General features: G+C 42.0%; 1 protein-coding gene across 1 annotated transcript in view; it reads right to left on the reverse strand.

The window, feature by feature from the left end:
- TRIM24 (tripartite motif containing 24) overlaps positions 1-15,243 on the reverse strand; it is a 66,027-nt gene extending 50,784 nt beyond the window's left edge. The window contains exon 1 of the mRNA XM_075503176.1: positions 14,707-15,243. Within this exon, the coding sequence (XP_075359291.1) occupies positions 14,707-15,082 (376 nt within the window). The 5' untranslated portion in view covers positions 15,083-15,243. The remainder of the gene's footprint in view (positions 1-14,706) is intronic.
- Positions 15,244-24,499: the final 9,256 nt, after the last annotated feature.

Consider the following 24,499-nt stretch of genomic DNA (forward strand, 5'->3'; position numbering starts at 1 on the left):
TTTTTGCTACACATGCTCAATCTTCAAACATTTCAAATATTGCGTATTAGAATTCATAAATTGTAAATTTTGCAAGGGCTGACTCTCCAGCCACTTCTGCATACCTTAAATTCTGAAGAGAGAGTTTATGTTCATATCCAAGGCTGTCCAATGCATTTCCTTCGACAACACAATTATAAGAAGTGTCATAATGGTAACAAAGGGAAATACTGCTATTGTGGCATAGACAATATTTAAGTACAAGATGATGAATAAAAAACCTCACTGCCTTGCAATGAACACGCTTAAGTGATGATGCAGAAGCTGCCAACAATTATGCCAATTGTCACTGCTGACTGATGAGCATTTGTTTCATCAAAATTAAAATATATTCTCTCAAGTCCTGAAATTGTCAAGTATTTCCAACTTATATGTAATGAATTCAAGCATACAAGATGCAAGGATTTTTAAGATTCAGTGACATTCTTGCATCGTTTTCTGAGCAGCCTAGTATTTAATTGTTCAAGTTGCTAACATTTTGAAAGTGGGCTTAATGCTGTCTAGATTCATACATTCTACTGAAACACCATTTTGCAGACACTCCAGGTTCCTGTCAACAGTGCTCAGGTCCATTGTATCCACGTGCTTCTAGAACAAGGAAATTAATACCCTTCTCCCTGACTAGAAACATGTTAGCATGTTGTTATTAGTATTTTAAAAAGATCACTGAGGTAAAAGATTTCTCTTGCCAGAAACTCTAGTACAGAGATGGACCCAGCCTTAGAGTTGTGAGCACAACACAGCTAGTAGTCATTTCTTTGTAGCAAGAAATTCCATGGTCTGGCCTTCATCTTTTAGACTTCTCATCTACTACCAGCTGAACATTCAGTAGTTGCAGTACAAGGCATCTATTACCAGAAATGATAGTTATAAAAAAGTAGGCAAGCAGATTATCATTTGGGCAGGTGGAGCCAGTCACAAGACAAAGAACCAAGCCTTTCTGGAACACACTGAAGGAGTTGGCTCTTTTTAATCCTTTGTTGAAAAGATGAAAACTATACTCCAACATGTGACGCTCTTCACTGTTTCACCCACTTCCTCCGTTTAGCCCCAGATACCATAGTATTCCCATCAACATTGAGCAGATGTGAAGGTAAAAAAGCCTCAAAAAATAACTGCTAAGAATCTGGACCACATTAGAGGAATCAAGTTGGAAGCAGTAGTGGGAACAACAGTAGGTAACAGTCTTTAGTCAGAGTATTTCAGGAGAAATGTCATCCAAAACAAGAATGCTAATGCAATTCAAGACCTTTGGCTAGCTCATGTTACTCCCTCTCTTCTTCGAGTGCTCAGATGCACCCTTGCAATCTGTTCTTTCACAAGTCTCCTCCCATTCTCTAAATGATCACTGCTCAATAACTGGAAACTACCTATCAGGACTTGGGAAACTAGCCTCTTGGCCCTGTGCTGGTTTTGGCTGGGATAGAGTTAATTTTCTTCATAGTAGCTAGTATGGGGCTGTGTTTTGGATCTGTGCTGAAAACAGCATTGATAACACAGGGATGTTTTAGTCACTGCTGAGCAGTGCTTACACAGAGTCAAGGCCTTTTCTGCTTCTCACCCCACCCCACCAGCGAGTAGGCTGGGGGTGCACAGACATTGGGAGGGGACACAGCTGGGACAGCTGACCCCAGCTGACCAAAGGGATATTCCATGCCATATGACATCATGCTTAGCATATAAAGCTGGGGAAGAAGAAGGAAGGGGGGAACGTTTGGAGTGGTGGCGTTTGTCTTTCCAAGTAACCATTACATGTGATGGAGCCCTGCTTTCCTGGAGATGGCTGAACACCTGCCTGCCCATGGGAAGTAGTGAATGAATTCCTTGGTTTGCTTTGCTTGTGTGCGCAGCTTTTGCTTTACGTATTAAACTGTCTTTATCTCAACCCACGAGTGTTCTCACTTTTACTCTTCTGATTCCCACTTCTACTCTTGATTCTCTCCCCCATCCCACTGGGGGGGGTAGTAAGCAAGTAGCTGTGTGGTGCTTAGTTGCTGGCTGGGGTTAAACCACAACAGGCCCTCATTTTCCAAGCCACTAGCCTCAGGGGAGCAATTCAGGTGCCTAAACAGACATACCTAATTTGAGGAGGATATCCTGCCTGGCTTCCAGCTACTATTCCAGAAGGAAATAGGTCTCCTGTGGATTGTACAATACATCTGCCAGCCCTTTTTTGAATATCACAGGCATCCCAGAAATTTAGAAGTGGCAGAACATATTCCAGTCTGGACAGTGAATCTCAACTTACCTGTCTAGTCTATTCCATATATCTTTGCTATGGTGATTTCAAATTCCTGGTGGAAAATACAACTGAGGGGCACACAGAAGATCTCTTATGTAGTACCCAAACAAACTGCAGTCTGTAGCTCCAAAGAAAAACTTGGTTAAAATCACTTAAGTGTCAATATTCAGAGTGATCAACTTGTTAACTGCAGTGTTTACTGCATCCATCTGTATTCTGCTATATAGATATCTATTTTGGAGTTCTCCTCGAGGACAGACTTATAGTTCAGAAGTCATCAATATCTCTATTATGTTTCCTTCAAACAATTTCAAAATATAAATTACAGTGATGTAACAAATATAATGGAAGACTCCATCAACTTTATCCATAAATTGTATATGCAGGGAATGGATGTTCCAAAGTACATAGAAATAATATGTTAATTTAGAATAATAGGTTCTGCCTTTGTTTTCATTTTGTTTGGTGAGGGGGCGGAGAGAAGAAAAAGAAAGGGCAGGCTTATATTAAAAAATAGATTTTTTGCTAATTAGAATCATAGAATTGTTTAGGTTGGAAAAGACCTTTAAGATCATCAAGTCCAACCGTAAACCTAACACTATCAAGTCCACCACTAAACCATGTCCCTAAGCACCACATCTACACGTCTTTTAAATACCTCCAGGGATGGCGACTCAACCACTTCCCTGGGCAGCCTGTTCCAATGCTTGACAACCCTTTCGGTGAAGAAATCTTCCCTAATATCCAATCTAAACCTCCACTGGTGCAACTTGAGGCCATTTCCTCTTGTCCTATCACTTGTTACCTGGGAGAAGAGACCAACACCCACCTCTCTACAACCTCCCTTCAGGTAGTCGTAGAGAGCCATAAGGTCTCCCCTGAGCCTCCTTTTCTCCAGACTGAACAACCCCAGTTCACTCAGCCGCTCCTCACAGGACTTGTGCTCTAGACCCTTCACCAGCTTCGTTGCCCTTCTTTGGACGTTGCTGCTCTTAGTATCTCTTCAATATATTCTTCAATGACAATATGATAATAGCATATTTACCACACAAGTACAATGCCCAAGACTTAGATCCCCAGCAGTGAGAAAGAGGAATTTAATATGTATTTATCAATAAATTCTGAATATTTATAAAGGTACACTTTTAATCTGTGCTGAAATTAAGTCTGTTATATAACAAACATTTTCATTATTAAGCTGGCAATATTTTAAGGATTTCTAGATTTTTGGGTTTTGGTTTTTTTTTTTTAAAGCTTGCTGTTGGCAGGGACAGAGACAATGAAAGGCACAAACAATATTTGATAAAAATTCCCACTCTGGTAAATGTAGTCAATATGACAAAAAAATAAAGATACTTCTTATTTCCTGCAGTTTCCATCAGATAGGTCTGAGTGCTCTGCCAGACATTATTATTGGAATAAAAAAGGAAAGATTCAAGCCATTTCATTTATTTGAGCAAAACCACCCCAAGATTCCCAAACCCAGTCTATTCTGACTACTTGTTGTATGCAAAAGGTGTTTAATACTAAAGCTTGTCACATGCAGAATTTTTGCATCCATGAAAAAGCAACTCTTAATGACAGCACAGAAATAATACTGATTTACTATGCCAAAGTGACTCCATAAAGTTAAACTTAGCACTTGAAAGATGGATAAAGTTGCTTTGCAGTGTTGCCAAATTTTAATACCTTGGGTGGGATTCATCTAAGTGTTGATTTACATGAAGTCCCCTTCATAGTCAATGCAGACCTAGGTAATATAGTTAGGTCATGATTCGTCTCATCCTTAAAGCAGATGTCTACACTGGGTCAGATGAGTCATACCTTAGAAGTATCCACTTCTTTTCAGTAACTACACTAATACTCTTATCCACTATTGGGCATCCAGTTGAATTGCAAGAATCCCTCCAATATTCTAAACCCAGGAATTAGAGAGGAGAATATCCTCCAAGTCATCTGCAAGTTACAAGCATTGCACTTTTGGGTGTAGATGTACAGGAATAAGAAACCAACTCACTTTATATTCTTCTGTGTGCCCAGTATCCCACAGCACTGCTGTAAGGGTTCAAAAAGCAAGGTGACCAGCTTTTTCCAGTTCCCACATAACCTTAAGACTACAAAGCTGGAGGAATATATGCATTGTGAGATCCACACAGACTATACAGCCTCCAAGAACCAGCATCGTTCCTTCTACTCTGACAATGCATTAATATGAAAATTACTGAATGTAACTAATACAATATATTCCTTCCGGGTTGAAGAGATCCACTGATTGATCAAGTAAGAACAACAGTGATTTCAAATAGCTGCCCTACATCTCTCAGAAAATAGCAGGTGACAGAGGCAGCAGAGATACTACTTGTACTCCCACTGTGTATCTCCTGATATTCCCTCTTGCTGTAATCTGCAGTAGATAACTGAACCATGAGCTAGACCCTGTTGGCCGATGTGAACATCCACATCTGCTGAAGAAATCTAGTCTTCCTATGGTTTCCTCATTTTCCCAAAACCAGAGAAGAGCTCCTTCAAAGGTGCTTTCCCAACATGACACACTCTGTACTAAGAATGAAGCTGAAGGAAATGAATCTTCTACCAAAACTGGTCTTCGTAAGTGTCATTTACCTGTCCTTTATATTCACTCGATGTATTTCCACCTTCTTGTGCCATACTGCCTGAAAGGATTGATCATATATTAATTTAGATATTAAAGATCTGGAAACATTACACTTTGCCTGCAATACAAGTCTGGGAATGAACTAGGATTATACTTCTATTCCTACTTTATTTTTAAGGAATATTCACAAGGGTTCAACCACGGCATTGTGATTCTTAACCTACTTGTCTGGTATAATGACAAATGAAAAAGAAAAAACAACCAACGACAACTTTAAGGCAGAACAGCTATTCTGGCAAAGGTTTGAAGTCAGACATCTTGCAGCTCGTAACACCTATACTATATTCTCAATAATTTAAATCAGTCAAAAGGCAGCCAAAGAAAACCTTATTAAATCTGACCTCATCCCCATGGAACTGGGAGCTGGCAAAAAGGAAAAAAAACCCCACACAATAAATACAATCAGATTGGAACACAATACAATAATACTGTTGCTAAATGGACTTTAAAAGGATGCAAGATTAGCATTTAGCTTCTTAAAGAGTTCAGACTACATTCAGCTCTTGCATAAAGGGTGGAACAGAGGAAGAAGACTGGCAGTTTAATCCATTTGGGATGCCCATATATAAAGTCTTCTTCATTTTGCCACAACAGTTTCTAGAATGATTATTTTGAGAAGAGATCTTGGGTCTCATTGAGTTTAAACAACAGTGATAATCTAGAAGACATATGAGCTACCATAAACTGTAACTTTGCTTCTAAATTGTATTGGGTCCCCGTTATAAGGCCATTTCTAAGAAGAAAAAGGCAACAGAGGACTGTCTCCTGATCTGCGGTTGAACCTGCTCAGTCCATCAAGATACACAGAATTTTACTGATGCCAGTCCCAACAGTTTATACAACAAATACTTATTTATCGAGTGGTAAGAGCAATTCTTGCAGGTCATTCTTATGATACAGATAAGAGTTACGACAAATCTAAAATAAGACCCTATTGCTAGGGGTTTTTTGTTTAATCTTCACTGCCAGAAGATGTGGGAAGACCACAGGCCCTCCCCATACATTCCAGCCCAGGCTCTTTGGAACACTCTTTCACAGTATTGGACTCTGCCTGTGCTATGAAGCAGAGAATAACCATTCTATTTTACAGCTTGGAGTGTAGTATTTGAAGAAAGGGCTGCTAGCATCTCTGGACTCACATTCAGGTAGACTATGGGAGACAACCTACACCTATGTTTATCCCAGGAAAGAATTCTGTGTATCTATATTTTGAGATAATACTTACTCAGGCAAGATTTAAAGCATGAGCTCTGAATCCTCATTTGAGCTTCCTGCATAGAGGAGGGACTGCGGAACAGTTAAGCAGAACTTCTCAAAGGAGATCAAGTTCCTTTAACATTTGATTAAACTGAACAATTGAAGTATTCTAAATGGGGGTTTCAAAGAAAGATTTGCTAGCCAGTGGGTTATACCCTCATAATCCACACTCACTACCAGCAATGGGAAGAGAAATCAGAACTATTGAAGGCCAAGTAGTCTGTAGTTGGCAAGCTCAACAATTCACAGGCTAAAACAACTAAGAACAATAGCTGCTAATGCGTGATGAAAGACCCCCCAAACAAGACAAAAGCAAGTAAGGAACAGAACTACTGAGGGCTGAAAACCAACTGCTTAAGCGAGCAAAGGTATTACTGGAACTGGGAAGCTGTAAACACTCAAAAGAGCTAAATCTAACCCGGAAGCATGCTACCTCCAAGCCTTCAGTGTTCCCAGGACATTTAGCCATTACTGAGGTCCTGCTATCCAACACTACATATCATTACACAGCACTATATTCATTCAACAAAGCTTGTCTGCTCAATAGACTGTCTTTATCTCAGCTTCTGACTGTTGCGCACTACCCTAATTTATCACTTTGGGGCTAGGGAATGCTATGAATTTCAACTTTTACTTGAAAACTACTGAAACAATAGTTACAAGTCACAGAACTTTTCCAAAAGGCAAAGATTATTCAAAGCTACTTCCACTTCTTTTTAAACCACCTGACTAGGAAGGCAGGTAATTTACATTCCTACATTACTTTAGCAAGTAGTTTACTCATTTTAAAGCAGAGTCCAGGTTGGGAAAAAAAAAAAAAAAAAAAAGTATGTTTCAATTCACACTTTTGCTGTTCTGGCCAATCTTGCATACTACTCATTTCTAGTGACAGGCCTGTTGGTGCTGGGCTGTTTTACCAAGGCACTGTACCTTGCATTTAAAATTGGAACCTTACTCCCACTTTAAAATGTCTTACTCTCCAGCCCCAGGAGAGTGCTGCAGCTTTCTACGATGCTTCCCACCTACTCATTCCCTGCACAGCTGCCAGTGTTCCCTCCCCTAACCAGCATCATCAGTGTTACAAGTATCCTGATGTAGCAAGTTCAGCAGCAGCCTAAGCATAACATGAACTTCTGTTAGGCTGGCTTATAGTATTAGTTCAACAAACTTCAACTCCGCACATCCTTAACCATGTTGTGACTATATAGCAGATGCCTAGCAATGAATAAAGCAGATTAAGTGAACTTTTAAGTTTATTACCTGCTTTCTGAACTCAAGTAGACATCCCAGAAAATATATGGGTTTTTTCCAAGTCAACATTTACATAAAAATAGTCCTGTTTCTTTTTTACTATGTACAGTAAAGACACATGTGTCAGCTCACTGGGAAAATACACAGTCACTTTTCAAATTAGGTAATCATTTTAGTTCAAAGGGCATTTCAGCTACACTCTTGTTTTATGTAAATTGCACTATATTCACTTGAGGGACTATAGTAGAAAGGGGAACTCACCACTTTAAAAAAAAAAGTTGCCTGTGGCAACTTACTTATTAATCAGAAGCAGGAATCTTTCTACAGTCAGAAAGCAAATGGCTCAGTTCTCTTGTCTGCGTACTCCCACTTATGGAGCATTCAGCACTGGAGTTGCAGATTCCTTTTTTGAAATGAGGATGTGCCTGTGACCCAAATCCACTTTAGAAATAAGGGCCCTCAAAACCCCTAAGTGTAGTTCAAACAGCTGTGCCTTGCTTACTGTCTTCCTTTTCTCCATAGCCCACTGAAACTTCAAAAATAAGCAGAAAGCTTGTTTAACATCAGTCCTCTGTCATAAGTTAGTAATGTATGTAAGGTAATACACAATTCTCTCCCATATAAAAGCTTCAAATAAGCATTTACTTGAAGCACTGGAGAGACAGTATCGAGTAATTAGGAATTCTTTACCTCAACCTTTGGTTTCATACCTGACTTTACAAGACTGTTTCTTGTTAAGAATGGTGTAATTTTCTTAGTTACTTCACACAACTGTTTCATGCTTTCTTTGATGGTAAACATTTATGGTTCTTATACATTCTCTCTGGCCACTAGAAAAAAAAAGTAGATATTTAGTAGATATTTCAACTATGACACTGATGTCTTCAAAGCACATTTGAGCTGCAAGTATAAACAGTAAATGACTCCATAGCTACCTAATTGGTGAAGTAAATTTTAACAGCATCACTGGAATTTTTCTATGGAAACAATTTTTCTGTGACCTTTAAATTAGCCAAAGAAAAAAGAATGCATCATTAAACTGTTACAACAGATAAAAGTTAAATAAGAGATAGCAAGTCTAGCAGGAGATTTTGCTACTATTCACAATTCAGATGGATCATCTGCATAGGTCCACAATGCAATCTTCAGTTCACCTGAAGAACCCTGGAAGACCACCATATTATTGTTAAGAAATCAGTGAAAACTACTGTATTAAAGTATTTAATCTTATTGTAAAAATCTTTTAAAAGTCTAAATTTCCAATTTCAGAAATAACAGATTTTTCATAAACAGTCAGCTTAGTCATACTAAAATACAGTCACATTAAAATTCATTTAAATTCTTTTTGGTTTTCCCCTGTCTTGTTTTTAGATTAGATATAATGGGCAAAATACCAGCTTCACAAGTTTACTGTTACTGGGAAATTCCACTAAATAATATGGAAATTCCACCTGCAGCATCTGAACACAGTCTCGCACAACCCTGGCATAAAGCTTTTCCTGTACAAAAGACCAGTGTTCTTTAACAACACTACATTCAGAATCAAGAGTTTCAACAAAACTCCTTTCTTAAATTTAACAAACTGGGTAAAGCTGAATGAACGTGGCCACTTTGCAATACTCATGTAAGTCAGCAAGCCAACCGAAAAGCCTGCTGCATGCCCTACTAGCTTTTCAGTACATTTTTCCAATGAACAAGCTAGCCCACAATGAGCACACTCCTTCCTCAACTTGCCTTTTAATGAACATATGCACCATTATTTTTCCCTTGCTCTTCAGACAAGTAATTTTCTTAAGAGGTATCTCTATCATATGCATTAAAATGACCCGATATACTTACAACTAGACACACATCTGAGAATTTTTAAATACATTAGTATATATTTCCTCTCCTGTTACCTTATGATCTAGGAATCCTTTCCATTATTAAAAGTACTAATTGCTTACCACCAGAGACATTAGAAGCCAATTCTGTATTGAAACAGAGCCAGGTTGGCCTCTGAGGATTTAAATCTTCACTTAAAAAAAAAAAAAACACCACCAAAGTTTCACACAACAGTTCAGCTATTTTTATAACTTCTACAGCCTAACTTCTAAAAGGCTCCTAATTCAAATGAACATCATTGCAATTGTTTTAACACTCATCTGATGTTTCTGATGGCTTCAGCTTTTCAATCTCCCACCTTCTATTGGTGAAAGAAGCAAGAATGTAAATGCATCTAACCTACCCTTAAAATACTATTCTGCATAAGATACATAAGATAAAAAGCATATATTATATGCTTATAGTAACCATATATTTGAGCAAGCATGATTAAAGCTTCTTTCAGCATCATGTGGTACCACCACAGCAGAAATAAGACTTGTGAAAGGATGCATAGATGCAAGCATATATGTGCAAGTGTGAGTGCATATGCACACAAATAAAACAGACTCTTTGTAATGGCAAAGATGGAGACAATTCACTTTAAGCAAGTGGCAATATGAAAGATGAAATGGAAATAATCATACATAGCAGGCAGATTAAAAAAACAAAACAAACCAAACCAAACCTTAAGTCTTCTTAGACTACCAAGACCTGGAAGAAAAGTTGATCTTCATCATAAGAAAGCTCAAATGAAGCTATTATATCCTTCAAACTAACTAATAAGGATCCTAATCATTATCAAACTGAAAGAGGGAAAGAACATCTTGCATACAGAGAAATAAGAAAATTTAAGTTAATTTCAAAAGCTGTATTTTCAAGGTCAAGTGAAGTGATGACATCGGAAAGTCCAGATATCAAGATCAGATGAGAGTCTGAAAGAGTTTAAAGCTATCTGGATAAGGACTGACTGTGGGACATAATAAAAGAGCAGATGCCATCTGCATACATGAGGGGATATCAAGGGTTAAGTCTTCATTCCATGCCTTACAGACCTCCAAATTGTATTGGTAAACAAATATTTCTGGGCATTAATAAGCTGAAATATGAAACATGAACATCACTGAAATCCTTGTTTAGTAATGCTCTGAAGTATTTATTCCTTAATTAACAGCAAGTATCGAACATATTTGAGGTGTTAGTCTGGACACTCCCCAAGAATTTATATCCTGGGAGTGTCCAAACATTACATGCTTTTAACAGCTTCATACAGATTTGTTTGCTAGTCGGTCTATCCACAGATAAAACAAAGAAAAAAGAATTCCCTCTACTATTTTTGGTATCGACACTAGTAAGATTTAATCATGATACCTGCGTAAAACTTCACTACACATTTCCATCCACAAGTTTTTCCCCCACACCAGTTCCCAATCTGTGTTGCGTACAGATTGACGATAAAGAACAAACAAGGATCTATGCAACTTAAGTAAATAGTTTTGAAAAGGAATAGAATCTCAATCTATAACTTTGCAGTTCTCATGTACCTTTCACATTTAAAAATTCCACAAGAGTACTAGGATGTCCAGATACTCCCCACATTACAAACGTTGTCCTTTAATTAAGTATAGGCTACTACTCATTGAAGCACCACGCAGCACAAAATTCGGGCAAATGGCAGATTTCTAGTAACAGACTTCTTGTATGCACCAGTTATAACTCACACAATCAAATAGTAAAGAATGGCCATTTGAGAAACAAAAAGAAAACACATATGAAGTTAGCCAAGATATTTAGTAGCAGTGTCTGTAGGCACTTGCTCACAAGCTAGTATCACATTTACAGACCCACTCTTGCAGCACTCCCCACAGTTCGTAATGTTCTATGCCTAGCAACCCATTTTTTGGCAATGCAACAATAAAAATATCACCTACGTCAAATAAGTTGCCATTGGACATTCAGAAAACAAGTAGTGAGTCCTCCAGTGCTAAGACCATTGAAGACTGAGACACAGCTGACTCTGCAACACCTTAAACTTCAGAACAGTACAGAGATCAGGAACTCCAAGTTTTCTTTTCTATAGAAGTTATTTTATTTCAAAACTGAATGCATGTGGCAGTATAGAGTATATCCATGCCAAATGGCCTTGCAACCAGCCTGCCTTTGCAGGAGGAATATTGATTAACACCCCCCACAGGAAACTCCTTCGCATGTCTTGACATTTGTCTTTGCCATTACCCATGCTGAACCTTGTATTCAAGTGAGCAACACTAGAATTCTTAATTCACTCTAGATCCTTAAGTTTGAAATTTTTTTTCACAGCACTCCTTTCTGTAAAGATACTAACAACTAATAAAGAGAGCCAATGTTCCCCCAAGTAAACTTGTCTATATGTTGGAAGCTGACAGCACACATTATTCTAGTAAAGCGAAGGACTGTTTCTGCTTGCAAACATTTACCAAAGACAAAAAAGCATATCCAGACTATACTTGAAACTCAGTTCCTCTTTAGCTGTTTCTCAACTAATTTGGATATTAGCACAACACACCATCTCAAGGCTGGTTCAGTGAAGCACTTTTCAAATCACATCCTCTGCTTTGTTCAAAACAGACTCCCTTCTACCAATCTTTCTTCAGGCTTCTTTTTGTGCAATGTGTTACTGCTCAGCACACGTGCATAAGCAGTCTGTCTGTTTATCTTTCAGGAGCTTTTCATAGTTTGTAATTCTATTGTGTTCTTTACCTAGCACATTCCTTCCAGCACAAATAGCTTCCTTGCTGTTTATTTCTTCAGTTTCATCACAGTAATCTCATAATTTATATCATGACAGGCATTTACTATCCAACTTTCTAAGCTTACACTCTCCAGTTTATTTCTTCAGGTCACTCCTCACAAACACTTTGCACAACATATTACCAGAAGAGGTGACAGATTTGCACTGTTCTGTCCTTCCTTCCATCTTCTGAGAACTTAAGAACTCCTCCAACTATATAACATTTTTCCTCAGTATAATCAGCTTTAGACACTGATACCTTTTTTTTTTTCCAATCCTCACTTAACAACTTTTTTTTTTCTATCAGTTGGAAAACAGAAAGCAGCCAATGCACATCATGAAGTTAGGCCTTAGCTAGTTAGTATACAGCCATTGTCATTTTAACTGGGCCAAAATGACAAGAAAAGACGTAAAGAATGCGTCAAGGAGAGTGGGAGATCTATACAAGTTTCTTCTTCCTATTGGGCAATGAATGGTAATGTGGAAGCATGAAAATAACTTGAAAGAAAAGTCGACAGGGTAAAAATGTCACCAAAAAATAGTATGTCTGTAAATTTGTAGAACGAGGAGGAATATATACGTGTAATCCATTCACACAGAACCAACTCGCATAGTCAAAAGGAGGGAATAGAGCTACAAGTTAACTGTTGCTACGATTCATTATTTCATCTATCATTTGTCCTTTCAAGCAGATGTTTGAATAGCACTAATCTTTTCATTCTTATGATGCATCTCATTTCTTACTCAACTACAGACCCTATTTCTGCTACATTTAAGTAGAACATCTGGGAATTGAGCTATGCTGTTCATGACCTCAAAACTCGTAAGATGATTATATTGTCTCTCAACCTATGTTGCAACCCCGAAGCTAGCTGCATCTCTGCCCCCCTTCTCATTCCCAAGCATCTCATCTTGAAATATCTCATCATACACCAAGGTTTGTGCTTTTTCTGTTTGTTCCATGCACAACTTAACAGTATTACTCGTAGACATACGAGCAATAACATCCCCTGGATCAGCCAATCTTAAATATGGCTTTGGGTCTCACAGATTTTCCCATTCTGGAACTTCTGACTAGGCAGTCTGACTACTACATAAATTACATGCTAAAATTAAAGACTGAATGAATACACTAACACAGACATCCATGTAGATGAAGAGGCTCAGCATATCCTGTTAATAATATACTCGGGACTTTTTCAGATATTCTGAAGCAAAGCTGTCTCTCCACTTGTCCCAAATACTCCTTTCTCTCAAGAGGGTGTTCCTTTACAAATTGCTGCAAACGTTTTGCATAGTTAAGTTGTAATCTTTCTGATCAGAACTGCTGGCAGGATGGTAAAGGTTTCCTAAATGCATTTAAAGGACAATGGCCAATACTTGCTTAAGAATGGCCAATCTGGAGTTACTACTTCTTTCTTCATGTAGAATTTTTCACTTGAGCCCGCACTACACATCCCAATAAGCACAACCTCCACTATAGAGTGGTACCTATAGAGAAGCTTGATTTCCGTCACACTTCCTCTTTTCTACTCAAGATTCTGCAGGATCTTCACCTGTTTCCACTAGAGGATGCTTGTTTGTACCTTTTTCTAAGACGAAGTTGCCTTTAACAAAATTAAGTGACCCCCTAGACCCAAGAGGGCTAGGAAAAAAGAAAAACATTAGGAGAGCACTTTCAGATTGTAGGAGTTTATTGCACGCTGACATAAACTACTGTGTCAGTACGTGAGCTTACCAAAACTTCCTCGCGGCATTCTCCCTTCAGCACGACAATTAAACAAGTTTTGCATTAATGCATTACCAGATCCATCCAGGCTGCCTATCACGTGGACAAGTGTTATTGCTTGTCCGCACTCGTTACCGCCCAGGCGCTCGGACCCTCCCCGGCTGAGCGCCGTGTGAAGAGGATGACACCTGCAGGGCTTCCCTCGAGGTGAGCTCCACACTGCCAGCCTAGAAACATTACTCAGTAAAGTCTGTTTTCTGCTACATTCTTCTGCCTTCGTATCACCCCGTATTAAGGTTTTCCGCCGGCAAGAGGCAAAAGCAAGCAGCAAGCCCTTCTGGGCGCAAAGCCCCCCACGGCGCCCACCGAGGGAAGCTGCCCTGGGCGGCCGCGGCTCCTGAGGCGGGCCCGGCCCCGCACCCACGGCCCGGCGGGGGGAGGAGGGGGACGGCTCCCGCCGCTCCTCTCTGTCCACACAGCGAGGTCCTGGGGAAGTAAATTACTGCCTTCCCTTCCGAGGTGGGAAATTTAAAAAAAAAAATAATAATAATAATTTTAAAAACCCACACACGATCCGCCCGCCAGCCTTGGCGCTGGCGAGCAGCGAGCGCAGCCCGCCCCGAGCCCGAGCCCGAGCCCGCCCTGACAGGTCCGTGCACCCGGCAGCCCCGCGGCCGGGCACCTGCACCCCGCCCACAGCACCCGGTTCTTCCCAAGTTCCCGTCGCGACAGCTCCCCGCCCCTCACGTCTGTCGCGATACAGAGGCCTCCGGGGGGAAAAGGGGGGGGGGGGGGGCACGGGGTGGAGGGGGCAGCACCCCCAGCCACGGGGGAAGGGGGCCCGGCGGAGGGCAGGGGTCGGCCTCAGAAGGGCCACTTACCGGGCGTGCAGTGCAGGGGTGAGGCCGGCGAAGAGACGGGCGAGGAGGGGGGCGCCGGCGGCTGCGGCTCCTTGGGGGTGCCGGCGGCCGAGGAGGGGATGGCGGGGGGCAGCATGAGGTAGCGGTCGGGCTGCGGCAGGCAGCGGAGGCAGACCGAGTGGAGGCAGGGCAGCAGCTTGGGCCGCCGGCTCTGGATGGGCTGCCCGCACACGCCGCAAGTGTCCAACAGGTTGAGCGGGGCCGCCTCCCCGCCGCGCTCCGCCGGGCCCTGCCGGCTCTCGGCCTCGTTCTCCCCGCTCAGCGCCGCCGCCCCCGTTCGATCCGCCGGGCAGGGCCCCCCCGCCGCCGCTACTACCGCCGCTGCCGCCTCTTCCATTGTCCTGCGCCGGCCGCCGCCGGAGCGCCGAAGGGAGGCGGGGCAGCCCCGTTGCCCCCGCCGCTTCCCGCCCGCGCCGCTGCCGCCGCCGCGCCGACCCCCGCCCCGCGCGGCCCGCGGTGTTTGTGTGCCTGCCCCGGGAGGAGCCTGCCCCGCCGCGCGACACGGCCAACGGCCGCCCGCGCCCCGCCCCTCGCCACGCTGCGCCCCGCCCCTCCCCCCGCCGCGCCGCCCGCCCCGCCCGCCGTCCCGGCCCCGGTGCCCCGCCCGCGCCACTCCCCCTCCGGGGCCACGCCCCCGGCCGCCTACGTGCGGCGAGCGCTTCTCCCGCCCCGCCCCCACAGGAACCAGCCCGACCGCCGGCGGAAGCCCCGCCCCGAGATGCCCCGCCCCCGAGAAGCCCCGCCCCGCCGTCTCCCCAGGCGGGTGGCGGGGCTCTGCCACCCGTGAGGCCGCTGCCCGTGGGCGCCGGTCACCCACCGGCGTACACCCGCCACCTCCCGCGGGCCTGCGCCCCACCAGCCCACACACTGCGCTACAGGCTTCCTACTGGCCCCACTGGAGCCCATGGTCCTCTCAGGCCCTGCCCAAATGGCCGCCCTCCCGGCTGGGTAGACGGCCTGGCCTGCGGCCAGCAGCGAGTGGGCAGCCTGGCACCGGCTGGGTGAGAGGCCTTCGTCCCTTTGACAGCCCATTGAAGAGGTTGTCCTTCTCCCCTGCTCTGTGTGCGGGTGTCGCTGTAAATTCTGGCCTGTGTTCGGTTTGGTGGATCACGTCTGCGCTGCCATGCGCAGGCACCTTACCGGACTGAAGCTGACTGGCGATCGGTAAAATTAAAAGGATGACGGAAAAGTACAGTTCTGGTTTGGATGCAACATTTTATTGAATGCTTTACCTTAAGTACGCGTGCAGACATGAAGCATGCTTACACATTGGTCGCAGGTCAATCGTAAACCGATCCAAGCTCCTCAGAATATTCCAGATATCTGCACTTAAAATCCCAGAGCGGCCAGCACGCTTCCCGCTTCCTTGCAATCCCATCAAGACCCTAACATGGGACCCGTAATCTATAGGAACATAAAAAAGCTGTACATGACGAAAGACGAATTTCTTCAGCGCATACAACAAGCGTGTATGGGAGCATTGTCATGATTCAGCATCCCACATCCATAATTTACCATGATAACAGGAGAACACTACAGGTTGTTTCAGGGGGTGGGGGGAAAGCAGATCTGGCTTTACAATGAGGAACCGTTAAGAGATAAATGTCGTTCCCTGCTTAAGAATATAGAGAGGGGACAAGCCATACTGTCTCAACTCTTCACCTGCCAGCACATAGGGAAAAAACGTCACCAGAAGCAGTTTCCTGAAGGCCACCTTCTGCCTCGCAGTCCAGCTGCCTCTCTCCCTCTGCTGAGAGTCACCAAGTGGTAGGGTAGAGCCCCGTCGTCCTCTTTCTCTGATCCCACACATGCTGGCTTGGCTGTCCAACACCCTACGATGATGTTCTAGCAATTCCTTGTGACAGGAGCTAACATGCTGAGAGCATGTAAGTGTTAGTGAGGAAACGGGTTCAGAAATTAAAGCCAAGGAAGATGGTACAGGTTCCATAAGGTGAAAAAGTATCAAAAATGCCATTAGAATGGGTCTGTTGGGGAACAGGTAATAACTGAAGTATGTTTGGTTACTTTTAATAGCAAACATGATTGGAAAGTCAGTGAATAATATATTTGTGAGGGATGATGGCCAGTCATAAAATCCTCAAACTAGATGGTTTCTGTAACCAGTATAAGCTGTTTCTCCAATAGGTGTCAATACAGGAAAATAGAGATATTATCTAACAGTACGAAGATCAGCCTGCAAAGGATTCTGAGCAGACACTTTGTTGGAAATGATGATCCCCATGAGCCAGTATCCCAGAGATTAGTAAAATGATACAATTACGTTTCCTGCAACGTTTGTTTGCTTGGGATGTTTGCAAAGCTCATTCAAACTGTGCCATAAAATCTGTAGTCGCGTGGCATCTGGACAGCATCTGATTTAAAATAAACGTTTGATGTTGCATAATTTGAATTTGAATGTAGAGCCCTGCTCTCCTTCCTGTTAGTGGTGGCATCATATTAGGAGTACTCAGGACAGCAGCAAAAAGCGTTAGGGAGGAACAGAAATAGCCATCCTGAGATAACCAGCCGTTCAGAACATGAAGACGAGAGAGCGAAGGAAAAAGCTTTTAAGTGTAACTGCATTGCTCAGACAAAATGTGGAAACAATCAATGAAAGATGCTGCACGCCTTTATACTCACCTGGGTGCACTGCTTTTGGACCACAGCTACACTGCATCTGGCCAACAGGGACTCCCGGCAGAGCTGGCTTGGGGCTGCTTGTAAAAGGCGACGGAGACAAACCCAGCATGGGGCAATACGTGCGGTACTGTCTTCAGTCTGAGAACAGCTGCTGGGTTTGTCTAGTTTCTGTCAGAAGAAGACTTGTTAGGTTCTCCAGTGTTTCACTGGAATGAGACAAACCAATGGAGAAAGAATGAGTATTGTGACAAGCTGATAAAGAGTCAGCTTAGAAAGCATGGAAATCATGTTGACTAGCTGCAGGCAACAACCAGAAGCTGAGATTACTTCATCTCTCCTTCCCTCTTCCACGCTCACAGAAGAGTTTAAGAGTTTGCTATGCTACCCGTTACTTCTGTTCACAGTATGTGAGTTTTATTAAATCCTCTGCTTCTTCTGGACATCCCAATTAAAGCAAATTCCAGAAGCAGTATTACTGCTCCAGCATTTTGCCTTCTGTTTAGATATACACTTTGTGACCACAATCTAGATCTTTGCCATTTGTAATCTAGATTCCTGCAACATACTCCATAAAAAGTTATCGTTCAAAAACTTCGGCTGCAGAAGGAAATGGCTGCCGACTGCCCAGCAGAACTTCTCAATGGAGGGCTCGTAACTAGGAGTTCCTTGCACTCAGCATTTACTTGCTGGCTCTGATTTCTTCCTTTTGTCTCTCATTCAGTTTAGGTCCTCCCTGTATTTCTAGATTTTCTAGTAGTCAGTCACTCGGTCTTACAAAATGCAACCCTTCCCAGATTACCCCTAAGCATCGGCATGTACATTTCCTCCTCCTAAAACAGCCGTGTGACACTAAACAATCTCTTTCCAAAGTTTTTTCATAGACCAAAATAAAGCCATGGGGCTTACAGTGTGATCCAGACAGCTCAGTTTTATCCTTTATGTGGCAACAGTGAAGGAAGTGGTGGAGGAGACTCAGCACTCCGTCTGTATCATTAAAAAATGCTTTTGCCCCTGTGGTCATCCAAAAGGTGGATATAGCAGCTTTTTGGCCAGACTCCACTACCAGCAACATGAAGCAGTCACTGGGAGGATCTGCCCCAGATATACAGCATTTTCTAGTCTGGCTTCTCTTGAGAAAATGGATGCCTTAATATATGGTTGGTTTTGCTGTTGAGTGAAATGCATAAAATATAAAAGTTTTTCACTGGGGGCAAGATGAGTGCATTAGCAATTCACAGTTAGGAAGATGTAATATATTAGCCTTTCCAGCAACAGTGAAGGAGGAGAACTTTACGTACCAGAACAGCTGGAATAAGCAGTGAATGGCAATAGTGCCTCCCTAGCTATGGTGGCTGAATTAGGAATTCATCTAGAATATGGCTTAGCCCTCTAGACTGTCTTTTTGAACTCCACTATCAAGAACCCATAAAGTTACCGTAAACAACCTACTAGTCCTCTCAGCCAGGATAGAGTGAGAGAAACCTGGTCCCGGTAATTTTCTTAGGATTTTCAACTTTTTGTTTTCTATACTTCACTCGCCCAACATACACACACACAAATCTTTTCTTCCAAATTGAGGGATGATTTCTTAGAAACCTTCTTTGTGTCCTATTATATATGCTATTTACCCAAGTCAAATATTTCTTCAGCACCTGGCAAATAACCACTGGCACTCTTCTTTCACAATCGAGAAGAGATTCACTTGACCAGCTTGGTCTCAGTTGGAAGCTCACCACAGATAAAGCTGAGTCCAACACCCTGGAGTAGGCCAGCCGCCCTGTAATGTTTCCAGTGCTCCACCCAACATGCCTTCAGTGTAAACTGTGGAATAACACCACCACTGCACAGCTTCTCATTAGTTTCATGTTCAGAGAAGTCACTGTGCTTTTGTAAGTTAATCCTGGGGTCATCCCGTTAAGTCCCCTTTCATGGAAAAGGGGCTTGCCTAAGGGGAGAGGCGATGTGCTGATTCTGAACACCCCGTATTAGATAAAAACTGCTGAAAATGACCGTGGTATTCACAAACCCTTTTTCTTCAAAAATGTGTTTTTTAGGGTTAACCTTCACTTCCACAGAAAATTCCACAAACACATGGAATTAGCAAGGCTAAACATGAACACATCCCAGGTAACAGCCCCTAACAATGCTCTCTCCAGGTGTTTTATCAAACAGTTATAGGTCCCATCTCTAATCCCCAATGGGCCCTTGGAGACCTGTGTCTCTCCTAGGGATGAGCAGGATGCTAGGACTGCCCATGCAGAGATGCTGTAGTTCAAAACTTAATCTCTTCCCCCTTCCAAGTCCCCATGCTACCCAGGTGTGCGGCCTCAATGGAAGTGGGGCATCCCAGTCTGCAAGTACAGACCAGCCCAGCGATAATTTACGAGTGCAGTTGCAAGCCAACCCCTGATGAGTTAAACTCAGACATTCATCCAAATAATCAGGCCAACAGACCATACTCCTAAATTATCACAGGGCAGCTCCAAATCCGTCACATGCAGTTTCTTTTCTGACACGTAAAAGGCCAGAAATAGCTTTCTGCAGCAGCGCAAGTAACCCTGTTGGGTATTAGACTCATTTCAAGGAACTCGGGAATTATCCAGTGGGGGCCACAGCTTCTGTTGATAAATCTCAGTAATCTCAGGAATTATAAAGTAGGGGGTATAGCTGTAGCACCCGTGGATTTCAAATTCAGTAATAATTGAGTGCTTAGCTCCCTATCTGCCTAAGCACTTCCCTTGCCCCTGCCTCTTTCTCTGATGAGGTTTCTTACTCACGTTCTTGTTAGCATTAGCGCTGTTAGAAGAAATGAAGCATTGCAAACTCCTCTTAATGTATGTTTCTGGGAAGGTCCAAAGAGAATTTGGACCTGCAGAACAGTGTTTCTCAAGTCACCTGGCTCCACTGGGAGACTGTAACTCACCAGGATGAGATTCTGCCCTGACTTCATTCCTGAAAAGGGACTTCCTAAACTTCTTTTTCTTTTTTAGGGAAGGTGGGAGAGAAAAAAAATGTTGCTTTAACAGCCACTTTCAGCATCAGTAGTGATGGTAGTAGGTGACTGCACATGGAAAGGAAGCCCCGTATGACATCTTTTTTCACTTCCCGAGTATGAGTCTTTACCTGTAAGGAGGACCAAAATTTCATTTAACAAAAGATTCCCAGGTTTCAGAGTGTGCTTCCATTCAGATTAGGAAAAAGTTTCCCCAGTTTTAAAATACTTTGTAAAAAAAGCTTTTGAGACATAGTCTGGATTTGATTAAAAACTATATTTTCAATAAAAATATTTTGTTGGATTTTGGTCTTTCATTTATTACTATGTTAAATAAATGTTATACTGCAACATAAAGTATTTGGGATCTTTTTTTTTTTCCACAAAAACATCTAAAAGACATTTACCAAATTACCAGAACTTTTACTCCAACTTCACAATTTTCCAAAGCATTTTTATTAAAAAACCCAAAAACTAAAAAACCAATAATAATGAAAAAAATCCCCAAACCTCTGCAGACTGCAAAGGAAAATGGTCATTATCTCATTACTGGTTTTCCTACTGTCACCTCACTTGCTGACCCCACCTGGTTTTCAGTAACGCCTTCACAGGCTGTGCCATGTTTTGCCCATAGATCTTTGGCTGAATACCCACAGTAAGGTACATTTTGTTCTCTTCTTATTCTCATTGAGTGTCAGAGGTTGTTTTCCCTCTTGTTGACAACAGATCACGTTAAATTACTAAGAACAGCCCAGGACCAAAAATACATTCATTTTCACTTCTGTTCTGAAAAGTAACCGTAAAATGGAGTTATGCAATCACATATTTATTTTCCCAATGATTTTAAGGTCAAATCTGCTCAGTCAAAATGTAAAGGGTGTTTTTTAAAGTGTCTACAAATCTATCTGTTAGGCTACTGCAACTTGCAATCTAAAGGTCATGATATTCCTTCATGATCAATGGTACTCCTAATGAACCCTTATTTTTGACCAGAAAGTCCCTTCTTTCAGCTTAGGCTTTCAGGGCCATCTATATGAATCACATTAAGGAATCAGCTGGGAAGAATAGAATCTCTCTCTTTCACTTCATTTTAAATATTGTATATTCAGAAATGCCCTACTTTGCACACAGGCATTACATCTGTATGAGGGATTTGCATCAGTGTGACTAAATTGATTTTGCTGCATCATTGCACATTTGCTTAATGTAAACAAGGCCTTTAGTGTTGGCTATGCTGAACTAACAAGGAAAAAAAAGCAACGAAAACTTTCTCTAAGGTTATTTGGAGATAGGATTCTGAATACACATACAGGGAAAATAAGAAGGATTGGTTTGCTTTTACATGTTGCTACTTTTACAGAGTTGGTTTTCAATGAAGCAAAGTTTATTAGAAAATTCAGAATCCATCAATTTAAGCCAAGGGAGCATGCTACAAATTTCCTAGCAGAAAGATATAACTAACCATGTCTTGGTTACTGAAAATTTTATTTGCAGTAGCAATTATCTAGTAAATAAAATGTTCACCTCTCAAAAAGCCTCTGAGCTATTTAGAGTTTCCTTCTCATTGTGTCCCAAGTCTCGTCCACACAAGTAAACCAAACCCGCAATGGACAACAGGCACCAGGACCAGCTGGAGCCAAACCAACTCTTCTGTTTTATTATGCAACTTCTCTGAACAGCCCTGAATAGAGGGTGGGACAATGAAATAGAGGATAAACAAGTCACAATCCTGGCTAAAAGCCACAGTGGATAGACACAGGACTGCGTTACCTGGAATAACACCTTCCGAGCCTTCCAGCCATCTGTGTCTGGACAGACATCAAGACTGTTGCACACAAAGTTCAAGGCTCTCACCTGGCCTCTCGGCTCTGAAAGCCTTCTGTGTGATGGGAGACACAGCACTCTGACTTGTTTAAGCCCCAAGACTTAGGGGATGAGATATCCCAAGCCTCTCTCCAGTTTTTTCGTTCTGTCATCACTATTTATGGTATTAATTCTTACGGGATTATATGATAATGAAATTAAAGGGAATAGATTATATATATAGGAACTTTAGATAGACAATATCTAAACCCCACACATTTTACTCTCAATTAGCACAAGGCATTTATGGATCTAGGCAAATACTGAACATCTAAGAGCATTTCCTTCTCAAAGTCTTTGTGTTTGGTTAGCATCTGGGGGAGAAGGGTGGGAGATAGGCAAAATTCATTTTGCCTATCCTTTTCCACATGCCATTTCCAGCTGTAGAGAAATTCCTTCCTGGGGTTACGATTTGACATACAACCCTTTTGGCAACAGTGCCAGTGATAAAATGGTGCCACCTTAGCTGCTCAAATGTTCAGTCATGGCCTACAAGAACATAGCATTGCTAAATGACAAATAAGACATTTTTTGTGTTCCAGTTTTTTGGTGGGGCAGGGGGTTATCATCCTTCTGTTGACTGCTGGAAAGAAAATCTTTAAAAGTCAATGACTATGCCAGTGGCAACTCTACTGTCCCATCACAACAGAGTTATAGAGTGTTGATGATACCGTGATGCCTATGTTTCAGCTTCCCAGGCATACTCTCCTCTTGCTTTAGAATAAAAGGGTGATTCCTAATTACATTTATGATCAGAAACAGTACTTTACAAACTAAAAAAGAATACATAAGGTAACAGAAATATTCCTCTAATTATTACGAGCTGAGGCGCACACCCGTGGTTGTTGGTTCCATCCAGTCTCTCATTAAATACCCCAAGAGGGTGGCCATTGCTGGAGGGACCCTGCGGTATCCCCACCAACACCTTCAGTACCAACGGGCTAAGATCAGAGGCCTGTGGTTCACATGGATCAATGGATGACTATTGCTTTAGGATGTTACGTGACTTTGGGACAGGTCATTCTCTATGTCCCTCTGGCAGATTTGAGAGGAAAGTTTACATGCTAAAATTTTTACTTTCTGCTCCTTTACACTGGTGTAGCGAACAGTAGGACTTGAGGTTTGCATAATCCAAAATACTGTGTGCTGGCGTACAGGTGAAATTGAAGAGGTTAAGACTGATACCAGCTTTTGTATCTGTTGACTTGCTTTATTTAAAATTTGTAATATTAATAGAAGAGTCAAAATGAGGCTTCAACTGCATTGGTATGAACCTTCAGAAGTACTGTAAGGAGAGAAAAACAGCTGTATTATCAGGATTCAGTTATATTTCCTATGAAACCATGCAAGTGCTGTTACACCTCTTAGAAATGTTCCTACCGAACACTGTCATATTCTGCCCCTTTACATTAGTACCTTAGTACATATTTTTGTTTATATTTGGAGCAGTGTCAGCACTGTGCAGCCATATAATACTGTGACAAAACCTCCTCCTCCTTCACTCACACGTGTATTTCCATCCTAAATCAAACATGAGTAAAGAAAGCAGAGTTTGACCCTAAATTGGAGAGCTTCATAAGCAGAAGCTGTGTCTTACAGTCACAGAAATCTGACCTCCAGATCTGTGGAGCTGCATATTTATGATTTTCCAATGCTTGAATAGATTTTAAAATAAACCAGTCTGTAAATACAAGGGAAAATCTGACTGCAGCACGATGAAGTTGTGCAATGCAGCACTCCAGGCTTGTTTTCTTCACAACTCTGTAGAACTGTGGGCAATATGTAGCTAACTAAATGCCTAATTTATTTATTTTACTTACTTTCAAACAAGCCATACTCCAAAGGAATATCTTAGTAATCTACAGTGTCATGAATTTTAATGTATTTTTTGAAGTTATTATTTGACTTTTCAGCTAGGATCAAGGGTGATGGTTCATCCGTTGGAGACATACTCTGGGATTAAAGACAACTGGATTGACTTTTTTTATATTTATCACATACTTCCCTGGGCAAATTAGTGAGTCTGTAGCTCTATTTGCATTTGCACAAAAATAGCATTTTCCTGTCCCACGAGCATGTTGTGAGGGACCTCAAAGACTGAGATGCCTCACATATTGTTGTAACTGGAAGTCGTATAAAACGTGCAGCAGGCAGATATCCTAAATGTTAAAATGAAGTTGGAACTCAGAAGTAGTTTCTAATTTGCCATTATTGCCATCCACTAAAAGATTAAAATAAGAGTATTGCAAATTTTTTCTT

This window comes from Mycteria americana, chromosome 1 (genome assembly GCF_035582795.1).
Source record: "Mycteria americana isolate JAX WOST 10 ecotype Jacksonville Zoo and Gardens chromosome 1, USCA_MyAme_1.0, whole genome shotgun sequence".
Taxonomy (NCBI): Eukaryota; Metazoa; Chordata; class Aves; order Ciconiiformes; family Ciconiidae; genus Mycteria; species Mycteria americana.